Source organism: Myripristis murdjan, chromosome 17 (genome assembly GCF_902150065.1).
Source record: "Myripristis murdjan chromosome 17, fMyrMur1.1, whole genome shotgun sequence".
Taxonomy (NCBI): domain Eukaryota; kingdom Metazoa; phylum Chordata; class Actinopteri; order Holocentriformes; family Holocentridae; genus Myripristis; species Myripristis murdjan.
Window position 1 is genome coordinate 12,454,150 of NC_043996.1, and position 22,809 is coordinate 12,476,958.

The window sequence follows — 22,809 nt, forward strand, 5'->3', positions numbered from 1 at the left end:
TTGGGAGAGATTTAGAGATTTATGCACAGATCCTCAAAAAAAGTAGGCCTTGCGTGCTGAATGATAGACATAACCCCTACATGGGTTCAGATCACAGTGAGTGAGTGCACTGTATTTGGAAACTAAAGAGCTGCGGGGCATTCTGTTTCATGTTGTTATACATTTGAAGAAGGGGGGAGGCAGGGGGTGACATATTCCTCTGGCTTTCTAGACTTACAATTACCCAAGGTTGAGTGGCCCTCATACTGTTCCTTGCCTATAAGCCTGACGTTTATAATCCGTCTGACAGAGCGCTGCTTAAAATATAGACCTCAGAATATTACAAACCTTTACCCAAATATTGTATTCTGGACATAATCATCCCTGTCACAGTCTCAAATTTGAGCTGAGTTTTAGGACTGGATCTACTGAATTCTGCTGCCATTTTCCAAATGAAATGATTATTTTGCTGGTTAGTTAGTTACCATGTCTATGTTTTTTGGGTCAAACAGTTATGTTTAGCCAAGGATAATAACAAAATTAATCAGAGAGGGGAGCATTTCTAAAGCTCATAATAGTGTGAAAAGCAATTTGTTATTTAAAACTACATATACAAACAAATGTCTAAATGTCATCATTTATTTTGAAGGAATTAGGAAAATCCCATTCATCTCTCCAATATTCTTAAATTCTTTTCTCTGATATTTTTTGAACTGAAAGTCTCGAAAATGCTAACAAATCACAGGAAAATGACCTCTGAAGCCTATATTCTACTGTACTTGTACTTACATCTCCTACACAGTATGGTAGCCCTCTAGTTACAGGGCTGAGAATAGACCAGCGAGGATGGCAGAGGAAATCAAACGCTACAGTTTCCCACCTGAGACGCAGGACCTGGACCAGGACCATGGAGAGAACAATTACTGCTAGCCCTGCTCCATACTGTTTAAGGGCTTGCCTCTGATCAGAGTGTTGCACCCTCCTTCTTACCACACTAGAATGGGGACAGGGAAGGGACAGATGGCAACAGATGGAGAGTCAGAAGTGCCCCTCCAGATATGAGGACTTGGCAACAAGAAATTTTTTGTTGGGGAGCTGGGCACTGGGGCAACTTAACCTTTGAACCTTATGAGAGTGTACCCATGTTTGCTTGTCTCTTTCCGTCAATGTCCCTGTCTGCCAGCATGCCATGCATATGCTAATAATTTAGCTGTAATGAGAAGGGTACTGTGATGCCTGTTGAGATATATATTCACCTAAATGTCATGCACAGTATTTGCTATTTTTCCACATCTGTCGCCATAGCAAACGTTTTATTTTGTATCAGGCCATCTCCTGAGTATCCGTCCTATCGGAGAAGGGAGCTGAAGACTTAAAGGAACTGTATAGAGAATGGAGGTCTGAGTGGGGCAAATCTGTCCCCGCCATCTGTCTTCCCCATGTGTACAAAATAACATTCATAAGCCTCAGCAAACACACAGATACACATTTACAAACATTAACAGCAGCACATGTTCCCTTGTCTGACCCGCACTGCTCCAGCATTAGAATTACACCGTGCAACTTTGGTCATACACACGATAGAGGTTTTGGTTAAATGATAAATGATGGATCGTTAAACCAATTACTGAGTTAATGAGGGGTATTGTGCACATCATCAATGCAGTGTATAGAACATCGACTCACAGCAGAGTTACACAGAGTTATCGATGTGCACAGGGCGGAGTTTGGCAAGATCATTCTTTAGGTAGAGCTCAACAACGCTATCATTACATTAATGGTGAACCGGTAGGATAGAACAGTAGGATAAGCATACAATCAAATGATTTGGAACATGTGAAATGGCATTTCACTATTAGCTAATAGCTATCTAAGGAGGATAAGTCTGCCGCTGCTGTACTAGGGTGAAATGGTTGGTATTTGTGGGGCATCGTACAAAGCTACCAACGCAGAGATTTAATGTGCCGTTTCCCTCTTTTTCTCTTTCTGTCTCTTTCTCTTTCAATCTCCTGTCGTTCTTTCCTTCTTCCTGTCTCCGTCTCCCTCTTTCCTCCTTTTCTAGCCTCTCTTTTTGAAATGAATCATTTTTGTGCACAGATTACAGTGGGAGAGCAACAGTTGCTATGGAGATGGAGTAAAGTCACGCATGTAAAGCAATTCCATCGATGGTAGAGGGGAGCTTCGGCTTTTCCATAGCAGACAGACTTTGCTGCAGTGAGGTCAGACTTTTTCCTAATGGCTTGGCAAAGAATGTCGATGGGAGGTGATGAGACATCCCTAAAACAAAAATACTGGCTCGCCCTCTTTGAGCAGGGTTACGTGTCTGTCTGTGTCTAAGAAAATCCCTTATGTTCTATTTTCCTCTGAAAATGAAGAAAAGCATTGTAATATAAAGTGCTATGTAAGAGAGAGCCAGAGAGCCAAAAAAAAAAAATAAAAAAAAAAATAAAAGCAGCATAGCACTCTCTTTAATGTTAATCATCATCACCTACAGCTACTGCTACCCACCCACACGAATGCAGACAGTGTTTTTGTCTAAATGTATATCATCAACCTGATCCTTGAGCGGGTCCTTCACCTGGCTCCAGTACCCCCACTAGCTGGGTTGCATGACAGTGTGCATCCATCTTGATGTTGCCCCATTTCCATTTATATGGATCTAAATAGCATCTTTGGTGATTGTGACAATGGTCCCTGCAGCACATGTGATTAACATGGTAAAGTCAGGGGCTGATAGCCTATGCTGATAGCCCCCTCCGGTGAGCCGCATGGCCACGTGTGTAATAGCCCCCTCATTCTCCTCTCCCCCCTCCACTTAACTCAAATCGATGGGCCCTCCTCCAGCTCAGCCATTTATCTGAGCAAGCCGACAGAGCCAGTGAAACAGCCACAGAGGACCTGGCCCCGCGGCCTCGTTACAGCCAGCCTGGAGAAGCCAGATTTACTGGACTGCTGGAGTGGCTTTATTCATGGATGGAGAAATGAGGAAAAGAGAGGATGAAGAGAGGGAGGGTGGCAGGGAGAGGGGGAGGGAAAGAGGGAGAGCCTCCTCTTTTTGCTCACTCCCTGACTCTCTCACTCTTTCTACCCCTATCTCTCCCTCTTTCTTCCTCTCAGCCAATTCAATCCCATTTCAATCTCCCGGTGAACGTTCTAAGGCTGTCTCGGCCTATTACATCACTTACGCTGTTCATCAAAGCGACAGGGTGTGAATTACCCCGTCCATGACACCTAAATCATGGCACTACCAAACCCTGGGGCTACATGGAATAGCTGTTACTACATCTGGATCCCCGGGATGAGACTGGGCTCCTCTCGGCTGACTGAGTGTACCTTCTTTCCACTTGGGTACAAAACTCGGTACTTTTAAGGGTACTGACTCAACAACATCGGTACTACCAAGTACCTATTCACGTTAGATCAATTGGTGCCAACTTTTGGTGCCCTGATTGTGGGTTGTCTTGTGAAGTCAAATAAATACTCATTAGATTCCTTATGAGCCTTTTGAAAAATTCCTCCTAGTTTACTGCTTGTTGCAAGTGTGCATGTGGATGAGAGAGTATGCATTCAAGAGGAAGAAAGAGTCACCCCCGACCTAAACCTACAGCTTATTCAAGTCCAGCATAGTCAGGGCAGTCGCAAGTGGACTATAGTAACTAACCTCGCTGCTACGACTCCTGAGGGTGACTGTGACAGGCTGGAAGTTGTACAGGGAAAGTTTTGGAAAGGGAGAGAAGGGTAGGGAGGGATTTGTTTGAGCTTATTTTTTTTTAAACTGAAACTGGCTTTTTGTTAATGCAGAGAGAGTAAAGTACCAAATTCCAAGTACTGGTACTGATAAAGGTATTGGTTCAAATGTGAATGGCACTCGACCCTGCTCTCCATGTAGCCCAGCATTACTTAGCTCCATCTGAACATGACTCATTAATACAGTCTGCCAAACATGCAGATGGAGAACACCCTGCCAGCGTCCCTTTTTGTCCTAGCTTCCTTTTGATCTTGATTCTACTTGCCTTTCCTTGATGTGTGGATTTTGTAAGAACACAGGAACTTTCCTCAACAAAATGCATCAGGCTCATATTAATCTCCATGCACACAGTTGCAGACATCATATGAACCCAATCTTTTACATGCATGCTGATTCACTGTCACCACAATTCCATAACTGTTTGGGAGAAGGTACAACAATAATGCAGTACAGAAAGAGAGAAGAGGGAGTTTAGGTTATGAATCATGAAGCCAGTTTTGTAGTTGAACCAAACCTTGAGTACAAGTGGTGCCACAAGTCCTCAATATTCAAATATAAGCCTGAGGTCACCAAGGTCAAGTGTGAAATCATCAGTATTCCAGTCTGAGCCAGTCTGAGTTCATATCTCTCATGCTCGAACAGTCTTCTTCTCAATTCCCCTTACATATTCTTACATATTTTATATTTGACATTTTTCGCACCGGTTAAGGTAAAATCCATATAAGTGAAGATCACTTATCCATGATAAAACCATCATCATCTATCACCTGACGAGTGATATTCTAATGCCCTGGCACCATGTGCTCACTGATATGTTACGTCATCCTCTCAGCGGTTGTGTTGTAAGAGGGACAGCACTTGCAGATTAATCTTACTTACCTTTGATCCTCCTGGACTCCTTTCTCTGGCTGGTTTTGACACCTGGCTGGAGCTCGGCCTCTGCTGACATCCTCCACTGCTGAGTCCGTTGTCCCGCTCACAGTAGATCCACCATGGGTTAGCAGCACACAAGCTAATCCTCCAACTTCAAATGTCCTGTCCGTCCCTCTGGTCCTTCTCAGAGCTGCTCTGGAACGCAGAGAACCTCTTTCAAATCCATGGTGAGACGTATGGTATTCCTCGGTTAATGAAGATCCAGCATAGGTAACTATCCTCCGTCACTGCTGGCCCATGATGTTTCAATATTGCCAAAGAACACATGAAAAGCTGATTGAGTGATAGAGCTGAATGATCCTCTTGAGAGCGGCTTCAGATCAGATTTGACATCTTCTGGAGTGTACCTGAGCTCTCAGTTAAGGTCAAGTATCACATGGTCTACTGTTGCTCTTTACAGAGGGTCCACCTATTGCTCACAAAATAATTCCCCCCAGGGGAGAGCAGAGAAAAGATCGGATCAAGTATTGCTCTTCAGAGGCGGTCAGGAGTGGACATTATTCTTTGGTAGAATATTTTAGATGCAGTCCGACAGCTCATCCCAGTCACTAGCTGTGAGCACTGCAAGGCAAGGAGACAGGGACGACAGTAAATGTTAAGCTGCAGGAGGTTAATAATTAACATGACAAATACATATCATTTGATCACTCATTACAACATTAAATCAACTTGGGAAATGACAGGCGCCAATTTATACAATCAACAAAGGGGTTATTATCTCCTCTGGATCATGAAGCCTTAATCAAAGTGCAACAAACAGACCCACTCATGTAGAGTACATTTCTGTTCCTTGCATGCCTCCTGTTCAGTCTGTATACTGCCCACCCCTGAGGGAGACGAGTGGCAAAATGTTTGGTGCTGTTGTTTTATGTAAATATGAAATACCAAAGCGTGACCAATGCCTCTGTGCATGCAAACGCCTTTCAGACGATGGGCTAACACTCGCTGCTTGGATCAACAGCACGAGAGGAGGGGGAAGTAGCAGAGGGTGATGAATGACAGGCAAACTATGGCGAGAATCCTGGCACAGCTGGCTATGAATTGGATCCCCCACATTGTGCTTTAATGCCCTTGAATCATCTGCTGCTAACATGGGGGCAGTGCCAAGCTGGCACCATGGCTGGCATCCCTTCGGTTGGCATGGTGACGGGCCATTGTTGGAGGAGGAGGAGGCCTTCAGCCCACACTGGCCTGAAAAGAGCTGCCGCACATCACATGCAGTGGGCGCACATCCTCCTGTGTGACATTGCCTGACATTGTGAATGTGTGTGGTGAGAATGTGAGTGAGAAGGGAAGGTAAAGGGTGTGTGTGTGTGTGTGTGTGTGTGTGTGTGTGTGTGTGTGTGTGTGTGTGTGTGTGGCAGTTTGCACATGAGAAGACATTCCTCAAAACATGTCACGTAATCCAGAACAGAGTCTTAAATTTTATTTTAGTTCTGATAAAAATCTTCCACTGGGGTAAGATGATTCTGGCGTAAACCAGTTTTTTTTTTTTTTTTTTTTTTAAATCCCAGCTGACATAGTGAGCGATTTGCCCTATTCCAACAAATTTTCACTTGTTTCAGGGAAATTCATGAAACTTCCAGAAAATTGCACTGAAAACATGTGAAATTACCTCCCAACACTCATAGTGTTTTTTTTTTTTTTTTTTTAATTCAATTGCCTGCAATCATGTGTGTGAGTGTATGCTTTCATGCACACCTGCATGCACAGAAACACACTGGACTATGTGAAAAAGAAAGCAGTCAAACCACAGCAGTATCTCCCTCTCTCTGTGTCCCTCACTCCTTCTGCAGCTGTGATGTTGAGACAATTCATTTCCTTGAACAACAGGTGATTGCAATCGCCTCGTCGTTACTGGCTGTCCTTGTGCATGGATGTCTTGCCCGTGTGTCACCACGCTAGAGCCTGAGGTGAGCTTATAATGCCATGCCAGTCTTGGCAAAGGGGAAATCTCACCATTAGTACATCTAAAACAGAGCCTTGGAGTGTTGGCGATGGGAGAGGTATTTTCCATGTCACAAAGAACCTTATCAGGATGTAATTTTCATTACCAAGGAGGAAGATATGCCTCATTGTATTAGATGGAAGAGCAATTTAATGTGATGTACGCCTGCTTTTCAAAATCAATGCTATCTAGGTCACCCAGACTCCCCAATCTGCTCCGTGTTTTAACAGCTCCCAGTGTCTCTTATGATTTGGGTCAGAGTTAACGAGCATCACTCCTTTCTCCCGCTACTCTGAACGTTAGAGTATGTCAGAAGCCCCTGACAAAAGCCACCCCTTTATTTATTAATTTGCTCATTTTAGTATTGCCTTTCGCAAGTGCAAGGGAAAACTTCCTTGAAAGAAGCCAATTTCATTTCTGCATGCATCTCTTTATTTCCCTCCATGAACCCCACCAATCTTTGTTTGCCTTTCTTTCTCTCTTTCTGTCTCTTTAAAAATGGCACAGAAGAAAAAAATCGGAAATGATCTCAGTCAATGTTTGTTTCCTGCTTGCATTCAAATATGAACCCGTAACCGGGTTATTGAGCAAAAGCAGGCATGCTGTAGGAAAGCTTGATGTAATATGACAACTTTTCTTTCACATTAAGCACATCAATCATGAAGCTATTGATTTTCCAGGAGCTGAGTTGTATTATATACCTTCAGAACGCGAGCTAGACCCCCTGGGCAACTTGCAGCCATATATGCTGTATCTTGCCATGCAGAATAGGCACAGTGAAAATGAAATGTGATCTGAATCTGTACCACATAGGGATTTTTCCCCCTCTCATTTTCATCTTGTTCAATATGTCAGATAGCTCCACATCACCTTGAGCGAGCTGGAATGTAATGCCAATCAAAACATTATTAGTCACACTGTAAAAGGGGCAAGCTCAAAAATCATTAACGCATTAGGTGTTGATACTGCTTTCATTTCATTGATGTAATGAATGCATAAACAATCCAACGAGTAATTAGTTTGTCATAATTAACTTGTTTGCAAGAAATGAAACTGTAATTTTGCTCTGTTTTCACTGTGGATAGATTCAACAAGTCTTATTTTTCTTGTGCTAAAAGGCTTTATTAGGTCAATTAACAAGACTGGTATGTGGAGAGCAGATGGCTAGCTGCAATAACAGTGTCTGTGGATGAAAATGATTCATTAGGTGAGATCAGCCTCTCAGTCATATTTACCATCTTGGAAATATAATGGGCAATCAAAGAGCAGTCGTCGCTTTTTAAATCAGGCCATTCTCGAGTCTCTCTTTAGCTCCAGCATTCCAGTAAGTAACATTTTCTCCCGAGACTGCTGTTTAATAGACTGCACAATCAACCTCATATTGTGAGACAAGCCTCCACGCATCCTGCCGCCGATAAGTAACAAAGGTTGAACAGCCATCTATCACTGGATATGGCCAATTACACCTCTATTCATTCTGGTCCCGACGGAAAGGCACAGTCTGTGCTCTCCAGCTTGCATGTAACTGCTGAGGAGCAGGGAGGCCCAGTCCCCAGATCATCTCAATGAGTTCCTGGCCAAGCCTGGCGTGGCCCGGGGGTGGTGGAACGTTTGTTCGACAGACTGGCTTTGGCACCCTGCGCTGGTCATCTTTGTTACAAAACGCCCCCCAGCTTATATAGTGGGACAGCACTGTCACAACCTGGTCCAGCAAGGCCTGTGTGAATAGCCCTGCTGCTTTACCTTGTGTCACCTATGACAGCGAGGGCCAACTAACAACTGCTCCATACTTAATGCCTTCAAAATGAAAACATCTAGGTCACCACATAAGATCTGGGTTGGCTATATTTTCATTTTTTGCCATTTTAAAGCCAAAATTTTTCACTATATTCACTATTCTACATCAGCCGTTATCAAATCCTCACAACAATAGGTTTTTCTCATGTGGCCATACAAGTGGCAGATAGCCCTTGAATGTACGATAGGGTTAATTTGGTTTTGTCAGACTAATTAGCTTCCAGAAGAGTAAGTGGTTGTCTGGAGCACAGGTCTTTGGGGTAGCACTGCAATCTATTAACACTTCCCACCATATGAATCCATGGGTTAACCATGTTACGCACAGTTATAGCAAGGCTTTCTAATGGTGTGACAAAAGGCCACAGAGAAGAAAACATATTCGCACTAAAACTCAAATGATGACATTTCCATGAATAACAGGGATACTTGAGTAAATACCACAGAGGATGCCTTAATGATAATCAGTGAAAAGACTGAGCAAACAGGCTTTTGTCCACACAAAGGTGTGTTAAAAAATAAAAAAAAATCGAGGGCATATACCCATATTAAAACATTTCTTTTTGACTTGTGCAAGAGCTTATCTGCATGCAACACATCATAGGGATGGGATTTACCAGAAATATGCTGTACAATGCAAAAAGTCTCCCTCTAAACAAACCATTTAATCTCATATTCAGTGATAAAAAATCTTGTTTTTCTTGACAGAAATGAAAAAAAAATCATCAGTGACATGCGATAATCCCACTTGTTTCCAATGCAGTTAAAATATCTTGGAAAAAAAGCGGCAGAATAAGTCAAGTCAGCCCATTAGTATCAAGAAAATGACACGTGCTACAGAATAATTGTGGAAACAGCACTGGAAATAAATGGGATTATCTCATCCCACGGGCAGCTTTTTTCACTATTTGATTTTTTCATGTTTATCAAATCGTGAAACACAATATTAACATTGAATGTGATTTTTTTTTTTTTTTTGCAGTAAATGCAATGTTTGTAGACCAAAAGAAGACACTGACTGCACTTTCCTACGCAAAAAATGTAGCAAATAATACCACAGCAGAGTGTATAAACCAAAAAAAGATGTAACTCAAACACTGTAACCATGAAAGACAGACATTTCTCCTTTCTTCTCCCTTTCATCTGCTTGGCCTTCCAGTGGGAACTGATAGCCCCTGAGCTCAGGCTGTTCAGCCACGGCCCATTAGTTCACCTCATTCTGACAAGATGGAGGGCCTCTGACGACAGAACAATCAAGTGTGTGTGAAGAGAGAGAGAAAAAAAGAAAATATATATAAAAATGCACTTCATGCATCTGAAGTGCTCTCATTTACTTCCTGAGAGAAACAGAGGCCTTATAGTTTCAGGTTCAGCGGCTGCAGCTGGTAAACTAGATAAGCATTGCCACACAGTTGCTTTGCTGAACAGATTTATGTCAAAATCGGCCTCGGAGTGGTGCATCCACTTAGGCGTGGCTCCAGCATGGCCAGGCATTGCTGGGCAGAGGGCAGTGAGGAGCTGCCCTCTGAAGTGCTCCTACATTACCCTTTTTACCAGCTCAGCTGCAGGATAACAGGGCCCAATTTATACAGAAGGAGTGAGGGGCCTGGAGGAGGGTGGAGGGGGTGGATCTGTGTGTGTGTGTGTGTGTGGGGTGTGACATAAATGAACCAGCCCGCTCACACTCACAGAGACAGACAGACACACTGGAAGTCTCAAGAAGCGAATATTAATGCGGTTTTCTTTGAAAGTGTGCATTTCTTCAGCTGTTCTGCCTCTGTAACAGACACATTCAGGCTAATCGAGTGTCACTAGCTCCCTATGGTGGCACTAAACAATAGCGTGAAAACAGGATAGGCTACAATTCCTCTTTTATTTATCTCCTCCTCCCACCAAGCACAGCGGGTCTGGAAATGCAGCCGGCGGGAGACTTCTGGACCCAGCCCGGAACAGTTAATTGGTGGATCTGGCTCTCCAAAACACCTCCTCTGATGTCTCTCTATGGCTTCCCCGAGGAGTCTTTAATTCACTGTTGATTTGGTTTGTTGTTGTGCTCGGCCTCAATGTCTGAGCAGTGTGTTAAAACAGGCTATTTACCACGTTCAGTGGGAGAGAGAACTGGGCAGACTCCATAAGGCCTGGACAAACACCATCTTACCTCACAGCCAATATTTCTCTCTCGCTAATATTACTCCCTCGCTGTCTCTCTCTCTCTCTCTGTCTCACTCTCACTCTCTCTCTCTCTTATCTTCTTTTCCTTTGCTATGTATTTATCACTCGTTTAACCTCTTTTGCCTTTGTCATTTCCAAACATTTCTCTTTTCTATCTCCACCTCTTTTCCCTCTCCCCCCTCCACCCCTGTCCTCCTCTGTCCTCTTTTTCTTTGTCTCTCTCCCCTGCCAACATAATGCCTATTTGTGAAAAGAGGTTGAAGCATGTTTTTTGCCAGCTTTTCCCTCACTGCTTTCCTTTGTAAGTTACAAAAGAACTGCGGATACCTAGGTTTGGTCATTATTTCATGCAGAGAGTAATTAATGAGACAATTAGGCTTATTTTTCTCGCTCTGTGTTCTCTTTGAACTAAATAAATAGCCAAAAGGTGACCTCTTTAATTGCACATGGGTCACGGATATAATTAAGATACGCAAGCAGCCTGTTTTTTTTTTTTTTTTTTTTTTTTTTTCTCAACTCGAACACGAACTGTTTCACTGTTAACTGTTTTGAGTTTATTCATGTCTTGAAAGAGACAAATTTGATTCAGCAGCATTGCGGGCAGGCAATTTGACCATCAAACACACCAGCAACACAGTGCAGTGGAGATAAAAGTCACTGTGATCAAAACCAGTTTGTACAAAAACGTTGCCTTCAGTTTGTGAGACAGCGTTACTGAAGCTACAGGTGAAGAGACGCTCAGAGGCACATTTTTGCTTTTTTTCACTTCATATATCAGCGTTGTCATGTTGTGGCACACAGACACACAGTGTTAAGGACTAAGGTCAAACGTCGATTTTTTAATAGTTTCTTTCTTTTTGAAGCATTGGTTGTGTGGTTATTATATTTAGTCCTTCAGTTGTCAAGGCTGCATGATTCAGAGTTTACTGTACAAAGGCCATTCATCCATCCATCCCTAATCAGGGTCACAGAGGGATGGAGAGCTTCCCAGCATGCACTGGAAGGAGGACAGGGAAGCACCTTGGACAAGCTGCCAATCCATCACAGCGCTAACACACACACAAGTACACTCACACCTATTTAAAGCCATCAGTTAAGCAGAGCTGCATGTCTTTGGACCGTGGGAGGAAGCGAGAGTCATTCATTTATTTAAGTTGATGAGAAACTTCCTTCACCTCTGTTTGTGTCAAACCCAAACTTGGCTGCTTCAGCCTGCTTGGGTTTGAGTTTCTGTCCAAGCTGCAGGCTCTGGCAGACAGATCTCTGAATGACAGACTTGCAAAAACACATTAATATTTGTAGCGCCTCCTCCTGAGATGACAAGCCTGGGTTATTTGGTTTGTGTTTACGTCCGGATGCTGGTTTCTGGCAGGGAGCTGTCAGAGTGTGAGCATTACAAAAACAGAAAACATTCCTTGCACTTCATTTCAAATACACCGGGCTACAACTTTTGTTATCATCCTAATTAGAAGTACTTTCTGCAGGCGCGTGTTATTGTATGTAGGACACTGCACGTTTAGGTATAATCAATTTGACAGCGTACTTTGAGCTTCTAATTCTAAGCAACTTCACAAAACTACATTTCCGTTGGAGGTTAGGTTTGTTGTAGTGCAGCCTCTGTCAATGAGAAGTAACTGGTGTCTTGTAAAACTTAAAAGTAGCCTCTCCAAAATACACACATAAACATACAAGCTGTCTATTCCCCTGACTGCAATACAGTGCGTGTGGGTGTAATTAGTGAATCTCCCACCACACCTCCACGTCTCTCATTAATCGCACATGAGTGATTAGGCTGCCACGACGTATGGAACCGCGGGAGGTGTGAAACTGGGTGTGAAACTGTTGTCATCTCATATGTTATCGCACTCTGGAGACTGGGAGGATTAAACCACACCAGGCACAGCCCATTGGCAGCTAATCATGCTGCTAATGATAAGTGAAATATTCTTCTCCCTCTCGTTACAATGGCATCACAAGGTCAAGATCTCACACAGGCTCACGCACACACACACACACACACACACACACACAAACACAAACATACACACACACACACACACACTGCCGTCTCCCGAGGAGCTTCCTCCTCAGTCGTTCATGTTGTTTTTGTTTAAACCCGCAAACAGATACCGGATACAAATTGAAGTGAAGCCTTGTGAATATGACACTTGATGGCTGATTAGGACAAAACATCGGGGTCGGCTCCAGCTGCGAAGCTCTGATGAGAAATGATCTGAAGGGCCTCGTCAGAAGGCGTCACGCTGACCGCTGTTACTCTGCCAGATGCTTGCAGCTCAGCTCAACGGCGCCGCTAAAAGTCTGGAGCAGCGCTTTCAAAGTGGCAGCCAGAGACCCTCAGGGGTCCTTCAGGGGCTTCCAGGGGCTCCTCAACAAACTGAAGAACAGTTTGATTTCACCATAATTTAATTCACTAGAAAATATTGCAATTGCCAAAAAACATTATGAGTGAAGTTTTTTACCATCAACATGTCAATCTCACTACTTCAAATCTCAGTTAAGGCGTTCAAACATGTCACCTTAACAAGTTACTACTTAAAGGTGCACTGCATATAATTGAAAAGGGTCACTATAAGTTGAGACTCAACTCACAAAAAAACAAACAAAAACAAAACAAAACAATGGAGTAAGCATACAATTTGATGGCTGAGTCTACATGGTCCTCATGCCTCATTCGGCTCACTGATAAATTATGTGCTTATTCAGCGTTTTGAGTCTAACATGTTCTCATTTCAATCAGTTCTTATCACTCCTGCATTGTGCTCCTTTAACCCAATCCAAAATATCCCTCAAGCTGTGGATTAACATGAAAATCAACTTGGAGGACGCGGACAAAAGTTTGAAAACCCCTTGTCAAGAAATATTGTTCTCTGTCTCATTACAATAGCATTGCAAGGTCAAGATATCACACAGGCTCACACACACAAAAAGACACACAAATACACACACATACACACACTGCCATCTAACAAGGAGCTTCCTCCTGACTTGCTCATGTTGTTTTGTTTAACCCCACAACAGACACCGGATGCAAATTGAAGTGAGGCCTTGTGAATATGACACTTGATGGCTGATTAGGACAAAACATCGGGGTCGGCTCCAGCTAGAGAGGGTGTTTGTTTTTTTCCTGACTGCCAGACACCGCAGATCTCGATTTAGCCAAATAAAAAGGTACAAAATAACAATTGCGAACGACTCCAGCTCCTCAACCTGAGCAGATTTTTAGAAAAACAGAAAATGACATCCTATAGTTACAGTACAATATTTACTTGAGATTGTACTTCCCATAATGCTTTTGCTTTGTTGATAGTCACCAAGTTACAAATAACCGTTCCTCATACTTGACCTCATGATGATGCATTTCTTATTGGCAATAAATAACCCAAACCTGGAAGATTTTTGGTTTGTAGTAGCCAAGTGGTTGAGCTTTTCTTCAGTTAGTCTTTAATGAATCAAAGAGATATTTCATTGATGCCTCGAGGGAACTCTGCTTTCATTTGCTCCTGCTGCCCAACCGTCCCCCCGGTGTCTGGCGTGAGTCAGGGATTCATTTTAATTCCTCTTGAAGAATTTTCCAGACAAGAAGTGACTCAGACTTGAAAGGCGTTTAACACAAGTAGCTGCATTTCTGCTCAACCAAAATATTTCAGTACCCTTTCCACCTCTGTGCTTTTGCTATCACTTTAGTCAGGAGCCAGTTTTGTTACAGACAGTGCAGAGGTGGGGTGCCCAGTGGGAAAGCTGACTGTAGGTTTTTGTCTACGAGGAAGTTCAATCCTGTATGTTCAAATCAGGCTTTTGGATCAATGTCAGTGTTATAGTACGGTGTCTTACCGTTCTATTCTATATAGTCTGTTTTCATATATCTTTACTGTGTAGTACCTAATGAATAAATAAATAAAAAAGGTCAAACAGGGTGGACTATTCTGCATCCTCCACAAAAGCAGATGAGTAATCAGAGGATTTAACCCTGGCAGCAGCTGTAGGGAAACCTGCCTATCCTTGCTGGTCTGATAAGGCTGATCCCAGTAATGATAATCGAATGGCTTAATCTAACACACAAAACATGAGAACAAAGAACACAGAATGCAAACGGTTAAGGTTTAATTGCAAACCACAGCAAGTGATCAAAAAGAGCAAATTCACTGCATGCGTTTAGGAAAAAGAGAGAAAAAAAAAGCATGAATCAGATGATACGAAAATATGTGAAGTGAGTTTGATAGCTCCTCTAGGCAGAGCTAAACATTTCAATTTACACCAGGGGTTGAAAAAAGTAATGCAGTGAGAAGATATGGCAGATACAATATTTAAAATGACTGTCAGTGGAAGCGAAACCCCCCTCAGCTTGTATTTGATTACATATTTTATGAAAAAAAGCACACATACACACACACACACAAATGCACGCACGAATGCGTTTCAACTTTTGCCCACTGCTGCCAGCCTGCCACACCATTATAATCATTAGCCACATATGGAGCTCCTGTCCTGCCTGTGGGGAATAGGGTTGTCGAATGGGCCAACGGGATGAAACTGAAGGACCTCACTACTCAGAGGTGATGAATGCTCTGCTGCTTATGGAGCCTCCTGTAGTGCATCTGTGAAAGCAGATGAATGGGGAGGAGTGTTTGATAAATTGGGTCACGCGAACGTAGCATTTCTGGGTAATACGGTGAAAATGCTCCAGGAGTAAGTGCAGTCGGGCTGGGTGCATGCGCCTACAACCGGGACTGAGCAGCTCTACAGTAACTTGACACGATTCCCTTTCTTGGCTCCTTGCACGCTCTTGGCAATATCAAAAAGTTACGCATATATTTCAGGAAAACATGCTTTGCTTTCTCCCATGTCTTTGAATTGCTCGCACAAAACGAGCCACTTAAAATCAAACAAAAATGCACTGATTGTGGGTTTCAACCCATCTGAACGATAGACGTACTTGTTTTCTCTCAATTAAACTAATTGTTTGGTTGGTGGGCTTATTCTAATCTACCAGCACTGATTAAATCTGCAGTGCTGTTTTGGTTTCTTGAATCACAATTACTATGTTGTCCACTGCTGATACGATCGAGGATTTTTCATGACTACAGATTTAAAAAGTAGCAATTTATCCCTGAACTTCCTGCCACAGTGGATCATCCTGCCTTAAAAACCTGCAAGTCCTAACCAAAAGAGTTTCAGTGTCCCATGATACTTTAAATGGCGTTTCACAGGATGTTTTGTCAAGAAAATATTAACAAAAGAAAGCTACTGGAAGATGCTTGAAGATGCCTTGAAAAATCTATGTTGTTTGATATTCCAGTTATCACAAATGGATATGCCGTGCTTCTCATTACATCACATAATATCACCAAGGCAGCACAGGGTTCAGTTCATTCTTTGGTGGGGTTTGATGTTTTTGTTCACCCCATTTTGTTTAGGGCTTCTCTCTGCTCCAGTCTAATTCCATTAATTTTGGGGAAGGGTGTATGCGCGTGTGTGAATGTGTGTGTATGTGTGTGTGTGAGAGAGAGAGAGACAGAGAGAGCAAGTGTGTGTTGGGGGACCTCTAGCTTGGCACAGATAAGAAGACAAAGTAGATTTCAGGACGGATAGATCTTGTCGGCACGCACCGCCTCTTGGCAAGCAGAGTGAAGTCGGTATTGAACCAGCCTTTCTTACCTCCTAAGATTTATCTGGAGCTCCGCAGCCTCATACTTCAATAGATGGATGACTATTTCATATGGTGCCAACTGGCGCAACATGAGTTGAGCTGAAGGTCATTGTGACTCACTTCCAGCTCAGAAACTGGGTGGCTGGAGACGGGGCTGCTAAATCTCTACTATCAACTTGTTTTAATAGTACAAAGAAGGCAGCTCTGTGAAAAAGGACAAGACCCAAGTGGCAGCAGATTGCAGTCCTGTGTGGCCGGTACAGCACTGATGCTGAACACACGCACATATACACACACTGTACACTGTATGACCAGCACAGTCGACTGTACAATTGTAGGGGGGTTGGTACAGATTGCTGTAGAACCTCGAGGCATATGGCAGGCCACCCCATGCCTCCGAGCTAATTGAGTCCTAATGAATCATGGGTTTGGCATGCTACATCTCCCATGTGATGGCTGGTGTCATTGATGCATTGAAGATGCTCAGTACCCTGGAAGTGAAACGGGCAGTGACGGCTGCTCTGGCTGAACATGGGAGGCAGGCGCGTCTGACACAGCCGGCTTCACACCGAACACTTCACCCGCTCAACAGATGTTACAAGCCCGGGCACAAGGACTACTAGCCACCCAGTTCTCCACAATGGAAATAATTGTGTTATGGGCTGGCAATTCACTGCACCATTTGATTCCGGCAATGCGCTTTTACAGTGTTGAGGGTCACTGCCTGATAGTCACATCAGCAGGGTCAATGTGATAAGGGGTATAACTGTGAGAAAACACTTGACGTCAGTGGTGCTTGACAATGCTGTATCTGCAGAATTTACTTGCACATCTACAGCTGACTTCATTACAAGTCCATTGAGTTTAATCATAAAATAAGGCCTGATAGTCATTGCCAATACTTGGAATGACACAATATCAACGTAAAGTTATCCTTTTAGATGAGCTATACTTTAGTTTTATGTAATTCTACATAATATGTAATTTAATACAATAACTTAACAGCACTATGATGAGGCTTAGTGCTTTTGTAAACACAGCTTTTTAGAATGATCCCATTTTACTGGTCTAATGTCTACATGGACATTATAAAGAATTCAGTATATCCTTATGTAACAAGATGTGAATGGAAATAGCATTGCTTTGCTTTTGAGTAATTATACAGATTTGTTCTAGATTAAAAAAAAAAAAAAAAAGCTTTATGTGCAAGATTATATCTTCTATTCTGTGGGGAAAGCATTCTGTCCTACAGACTGTGGGAACTTTTCCAGTTTCAGTACAGAATATGGTTCAGCTAAATATGTTTGAAAATGTGGGAATTTGCATATAAGCATTTTCCAGTTTCATATTTTAAAATTCAATTGACCGCTAGCTGATGAAAGGGAGAGACTGAACAATAACATAATATTGCTTCAGTAAGATTGCCCTTCCTGAGTCCTGTTCAGACAAAACACTGTGCGTGTTTTCTTTAGCTGTCTGGTGGATGCTGAACTTCCCATGTGGTAGATCTTGAATTCCTTTTTTTTTCAGCTGCTTTCACAGCTTGTAGTGTTGAGTCTTCGCCTCTGACACATTTGGCCCACACAAACCTCCCACTTCACTTTAAACTTGAGCTGCACCTGTCGTGACAGTTAGACCCCCGACGGAGCATGTGAATCATTCTGCACCCTACAATGCTCTACTATCTAAGCAATCTCCTCTATTGTTCAACTGATGCAGCCTCGATCACCTCTCACCCATTTTGTACCACATCTTCATTAATGATCAGTTCAGATGTGATAAGGCCCCAGACACCAGCAAAATGAGACCACAACCTTTCATTGGCAAGGGCTTGTTGAGTCAAGTTCTTATTAAAGATTTAGGCTACTGCAGCAATCATGAGTCTTACGACGCTGAAATGCCACATTTATGCCAATCTTTGCCTTGTTCTTAAGATGCATTACCTCAGGACACATGGGAGATCTTAAGGGAGTTCAAGTTGAGGTAATGCTACTGCAATATCGAGAGACACAGCAAATGTGATGATACACTAAGACAAAAGACACAGAGCAACACTGTAGCCAATGGGCTAGACAAAACCCAAGGCTTTTAGAGGAGTGAAAAACAACAACCAGCAGAATATGTTGTTTCTGTTTTGTCATATTTGCAGTGAGAAGACATGAAAAGGGAACGTCCAATCCACTCTCACCATCTTACAGTAATTGCAAAATGGGAAAAGGCATTATAGTCTTAATCGGATAATATAGGTCCCATACCCACTCCCTGGTTTTGCTGTCAGGAGCTAAATTAAGTGTCTTGATTCCACTGGGAGACCAACAAAGAGTTCCTTACTGGAGAAGTTAATGCTCTCTAGTGTTTTGTTCCGTGTTCAGCACCATCTTAAGCTTCACAACTCATATAGGACTGCAAGGAACTGCCATGGGATGACAACTGGGAAAACTGTGTGTGTGTGTGTGTGTGTGTGTGTGTGTGTGTGTGTGTGTGTGTGCGCACATCACATGCGTCCTACAATCTAGTGCAGCTCAGTATCTGTTGCAGGACATCCTCTATAAGGAGATTACTATAGGCAGTTTGGCAGATTTGCAGAAGTCGCCAATGAACTTTGGCACTCATGTCACTTGTGCTGACATTGACCTCTCTCTATCACCAGTCAAGATGCAACAAAAACATGGCATGTGATCCATTTGAGCCAACTGCGCACATTATCACCTGCTGGTTATTTATAGAGGTGTAGGTATGGGCCATTCCTCCAGCAGCCTGTTTTACAGCAGCTGCATTGCCTATTACTGTTTTTCCACTCCAAGACATCACTTCATTTACCACTCAAGGCCATTTCCCATCCAGGCCTCGTCTTAACTGAGCACTCGAGCAGAAACCATGGGGTGCCATGCTAAGCATATGGTCCAATACGGTACAGTGCCATCCATGGAAGGAAACAACTGAGGTGACTGCCACCTACCAGGCTGCAAAAACGTTGATCTGAACAAGTCATTCAGACTTATGTTCAATCCTAAATTCTTGTTTCACTCCAAAAAAAAAAAAAAAAAAAAAAAAGTTAAGGTTGAGGAGTTAAGGTTAGAAATCACTGTTAATTGATACAAAGAACAGTATAAGGCAGATAACCCAACTGTAAGAAAATGAGTCAGAAAATTATCATTTTATCAATTATCAGGCTGTTAGTGTACACCATCTCAAAATAAGATATTTTAAGGTTTATGGGGAAAAAAGAAAGAAAGACTCAGTCGGGGATTAAATGACTTATTTTACAATGCCAACAGAAGAATTGGTGCAGGCCAAAAGCCTGCGATGTTAAACAGACTAAATCTAATGACATATAAAACTTACGGCATGCAAAAATGAATGGAAAACTTTCAGTCACGGATATTATTTCCAAAGGCGCTGAAAAGAGCATCACAGTCCGTCTAACACGGCCCCCTGACAGTGAACCGTTTCTGTGAGAATTAATGAGAATCTTGTGAGAAATGAGAATCCAAAGTGCGTTGGAGGGGCGCAATTGCACGCAGTGACGCAGTACGGACCCCCCCACGCCCAGATGCTCCAATTAACAGGATGTTTCTCACAATGATCCCTAAACTTGAACCTTCATCGGAGAGCCCACATAAGCCTATTCACTGGTGTGTGTATAGTTTGGCACAGCAGTGCCCGTCAGATGCCGGTGCCACTGCGCTGCGCGCTCCCATCCATCCACAGGTACTCAGTCAGGCGAATGCAGCCTGAGCCCTTTTTCGATGAGCATTTTGCCCCCATTTTTGCACCAGAATCAAAATATTCGTTATCCCATACTCCACTCGTTTACTCTCGATTAAAACAGCCTATCCTCTCAAGATGACATGGTTTTGCTGTTGCAGCAGGACAGGCTTCGCCTCATTTGAATATTTGAGGTGGGGGGGCAGAGACCTGGTTGAAAAAGCAAGTGGCTTTCTCTTATATCTTTAAATGACATCTCCTAATGCAGCGTCAACAACTCAGACAGTGTGCATCAAAAAATATGTCGAAACGAAAATTCCCACTATATTCGTGTGCGCAATTCAACATGGGACTGCAGATTATTTGACAGGCAACCGGCGTTTGGGTTTTTAAGAACTCCACATTTGATTCGACCAAAGGAGTATATGGGTGATGCTTACTCTCACCTCCGATTTTATTTTAGCCTACTTCATTTGATATTGTGCGTGACTGCCTTTTAGTCATCCATATAGCAGACTGTTCCGTTCCGCAACCCATTTTCATTCAGCAGCCAACGCATCCTATCCATAAATCTTGACATGTCGTTGAGCTGCCTTGCATCTTTAAACAGCTCCACTTTGCACTTTAAAAGGCGCCCGTTAATAGAGATGCTCATAATTAGGATGGCACTCACCTTTTCTCAACGGATCCTTTTCTGAAGTGTCCCATTTATGCGTTTTAATCCACATCTGTATCCCCTTCATTTGAGCGCTCTATTTCCCCCCCAATGAGAGAGAGCGCGTTTGAAAAAAATCCATTTGTTAATTCCATTTGCCGGACACGGAAGGTAAAATCACATTGCCTTGCTTGTGTATGTTCGAAATTTTTCCACAATTCTGGGATCCCATAAAGCTCTGTCTTCTTTTTTTCCCAGCACTGAAGTTGCCTGGTTACCCCTGTTTCTCATTCAAGGAGGCTGAAGCGCTGCATACAGCGGCCAATCATAGCAGCAGCCGGGGAGATTAACTATTTCTTGGCTCCACTATTCTAGTTTCAGGCTAAAATGAGGAGAGTGGGCGGGGAAAGTGGGCCCCCGGTGACAGAAAAAAAAAATTAAAATGCACAGAGAATAATGTAGAGAGAGAGAAAGGGGGGGGGGGGATCCGTTAGAGGGAGAGTGTGTAGAGGGAGGGGGGAGGGGAAGAAGGGGATTAAACATTTTTTGAAAAATAAAAGAAGGGGGAGGGAGGAGGGGTGGGACCAGTTGCCACTTCTCACAACAACAACATATGAAAGATCTGAGTAAATGATATTCCAGGCCTTGTTGGATGTTATGTAAACTGTGGTGGAGCATTCTGCAGGGTCTCTCCCCACGCCTCTGCCTCTCCCTCAGTGGACAATCAAATCTTTAAAGAGCACATATCCCTCTCATTTCTGAAATCCCCCCAAAAACCAATCCATCAGGGTAATTGATCGCCCCTCTTTAACCAACCATCAGTCAAGCCAAAGCGCTCTCCCTCCCCTCTGTCCCCGTCAAGTTGCCTCATCATAGGCTGTATTGATTTCAATTTCCCCTTCCAGCCGGGGTGAAAGGTGTAGGGGAGCGCACCAGCCTCAATCACTGTTACACGGCGCGTGGGGGCATAATGACCCCCCACCTTCATCCTCTGTTAGTGTGTGTGTGTGTGTGGGGGAGGCACTACATCCAGGTCAAGCCCCCACTGTCCTGACTCGCACACACACATGCACGCACACACACACAGCAGCCCCGGTGCCACTGTCCTGGCCTTGGCCTTTTGGAGTGGACGCCGCCTGCACAGGGAAGGCATGCAGAAATGCTGCTGCATTATGGGTGAACAGTCGGGGGTCCTGATGAGGCCCTCAGAGAGACAGGGCCCCGGCGGGGGGTTGACCGGTGTGGGAGCGTGCACGAGGCCGTCTGCGCCTCATCACAGAGAAAATCCTTCACATTCCGGCAGAACAAAGCGAACACTCCCCCCTTTCTCCGGCTGATCTTCAAACATTTTCCCCGTCTCTACACCTTATATATGCCAAGGTTTTTTGTTTTATACACGCTCCTATCAACACCCACAGTTTGCATTTCTGTATTTCTCCGTTCTGTTGTAGTAGCAGGAGGATGTCAGTCATACCTGATTTATGTTCGGTTCACCTTGAGTGCAAAAACAGAGTTCCTATGGGGGAAAAAAGTTTCTTTCTATTGTTTCAGCGTTTCGCCCATTGTGCTGCAGCCACTGAGTGTGATTGATGTATCACTGGCTCTATTCCATCCCACAGATTACAAATGGAAACAACAGTGGTGGGGTCCTCCCTCCCCCTCTGCTGACGAGATCTGTGTGTGTGTGCGTATTTGTGTGTGTGTATATACTTAACGCACGCACAGACACTCGCCGAAGTGCACACACATACACTTAGTGTTTGATTGACATGTAGCTCTTGGCTTCAGCACAGCCTAATCCTGCTGCTTTCACAGATGGACTCTGAGTCTTTTCCCTTTTTGTCTGGTGTCACCAGCAGTGGCAGTGGCATGTTAGACACAGGCACATACACACACACGTGCACACACACACATAAACACACACACACAGCATCATGCACTTTTGTTTACTGGGGAGGGAGGCTGCTGTGTGGGTCCTAATCCCCTCTGTAACCCCCGTTCCTGGGCCATAAGCTCCAGTGGCCACCCCTACTACTGTACACACACACACACACACACACACACACACACACACACTGGCATATACTCTTTGGCCATTAAAAAAAACAAAGGAGGTCAATGTCAACAGAGGAATCAGGCAGCTGGGTCCTGTGAGGCGAGAGCTAATCCTCGTTTTCAAGGCCCACAGACAAAAGAAGCCTTGC

The 22,809-nt window shown here is 43.6% G+C and overlaps 1 protein-coding gene across 3 annotated transcripts in view; it reads right to left on the reverse strand.

Moving 5' to 3' along the window:
• The window catches only part of dab1b (DAB adaptor protein 1b), a 41,089-nt gene extending 20,147 nt beyond the window's left edge, over nucleotides 1–20,942 (reverse strand). For all 3 annotated transcript variants that reach the window (XM_030075261.1, XM_030075262.1, XM_030075260.1), the window contains exons 1-2: nucleotides 20,624–20,942; nucleotides 4,607–5,221 (exon numbers count right to left, since the gene is read on the reverse strand). In XM_030075261.1, coding sequence (XP_029931121.1) covers nucleotides 4,607–4,676 — 70 coding nt within the window. In that variant the 5' untranslated portion in view covers nucleotides 4,677–5,221; nucleotides 20,624–20,942. The remainder of the gene's footprint in view (nucleotides 1–4,606; nucleotides 5,222–20,623) is intronic.
• Nucleotides 20,943–22,809: the final 1,867 nt, after the last annotated feature.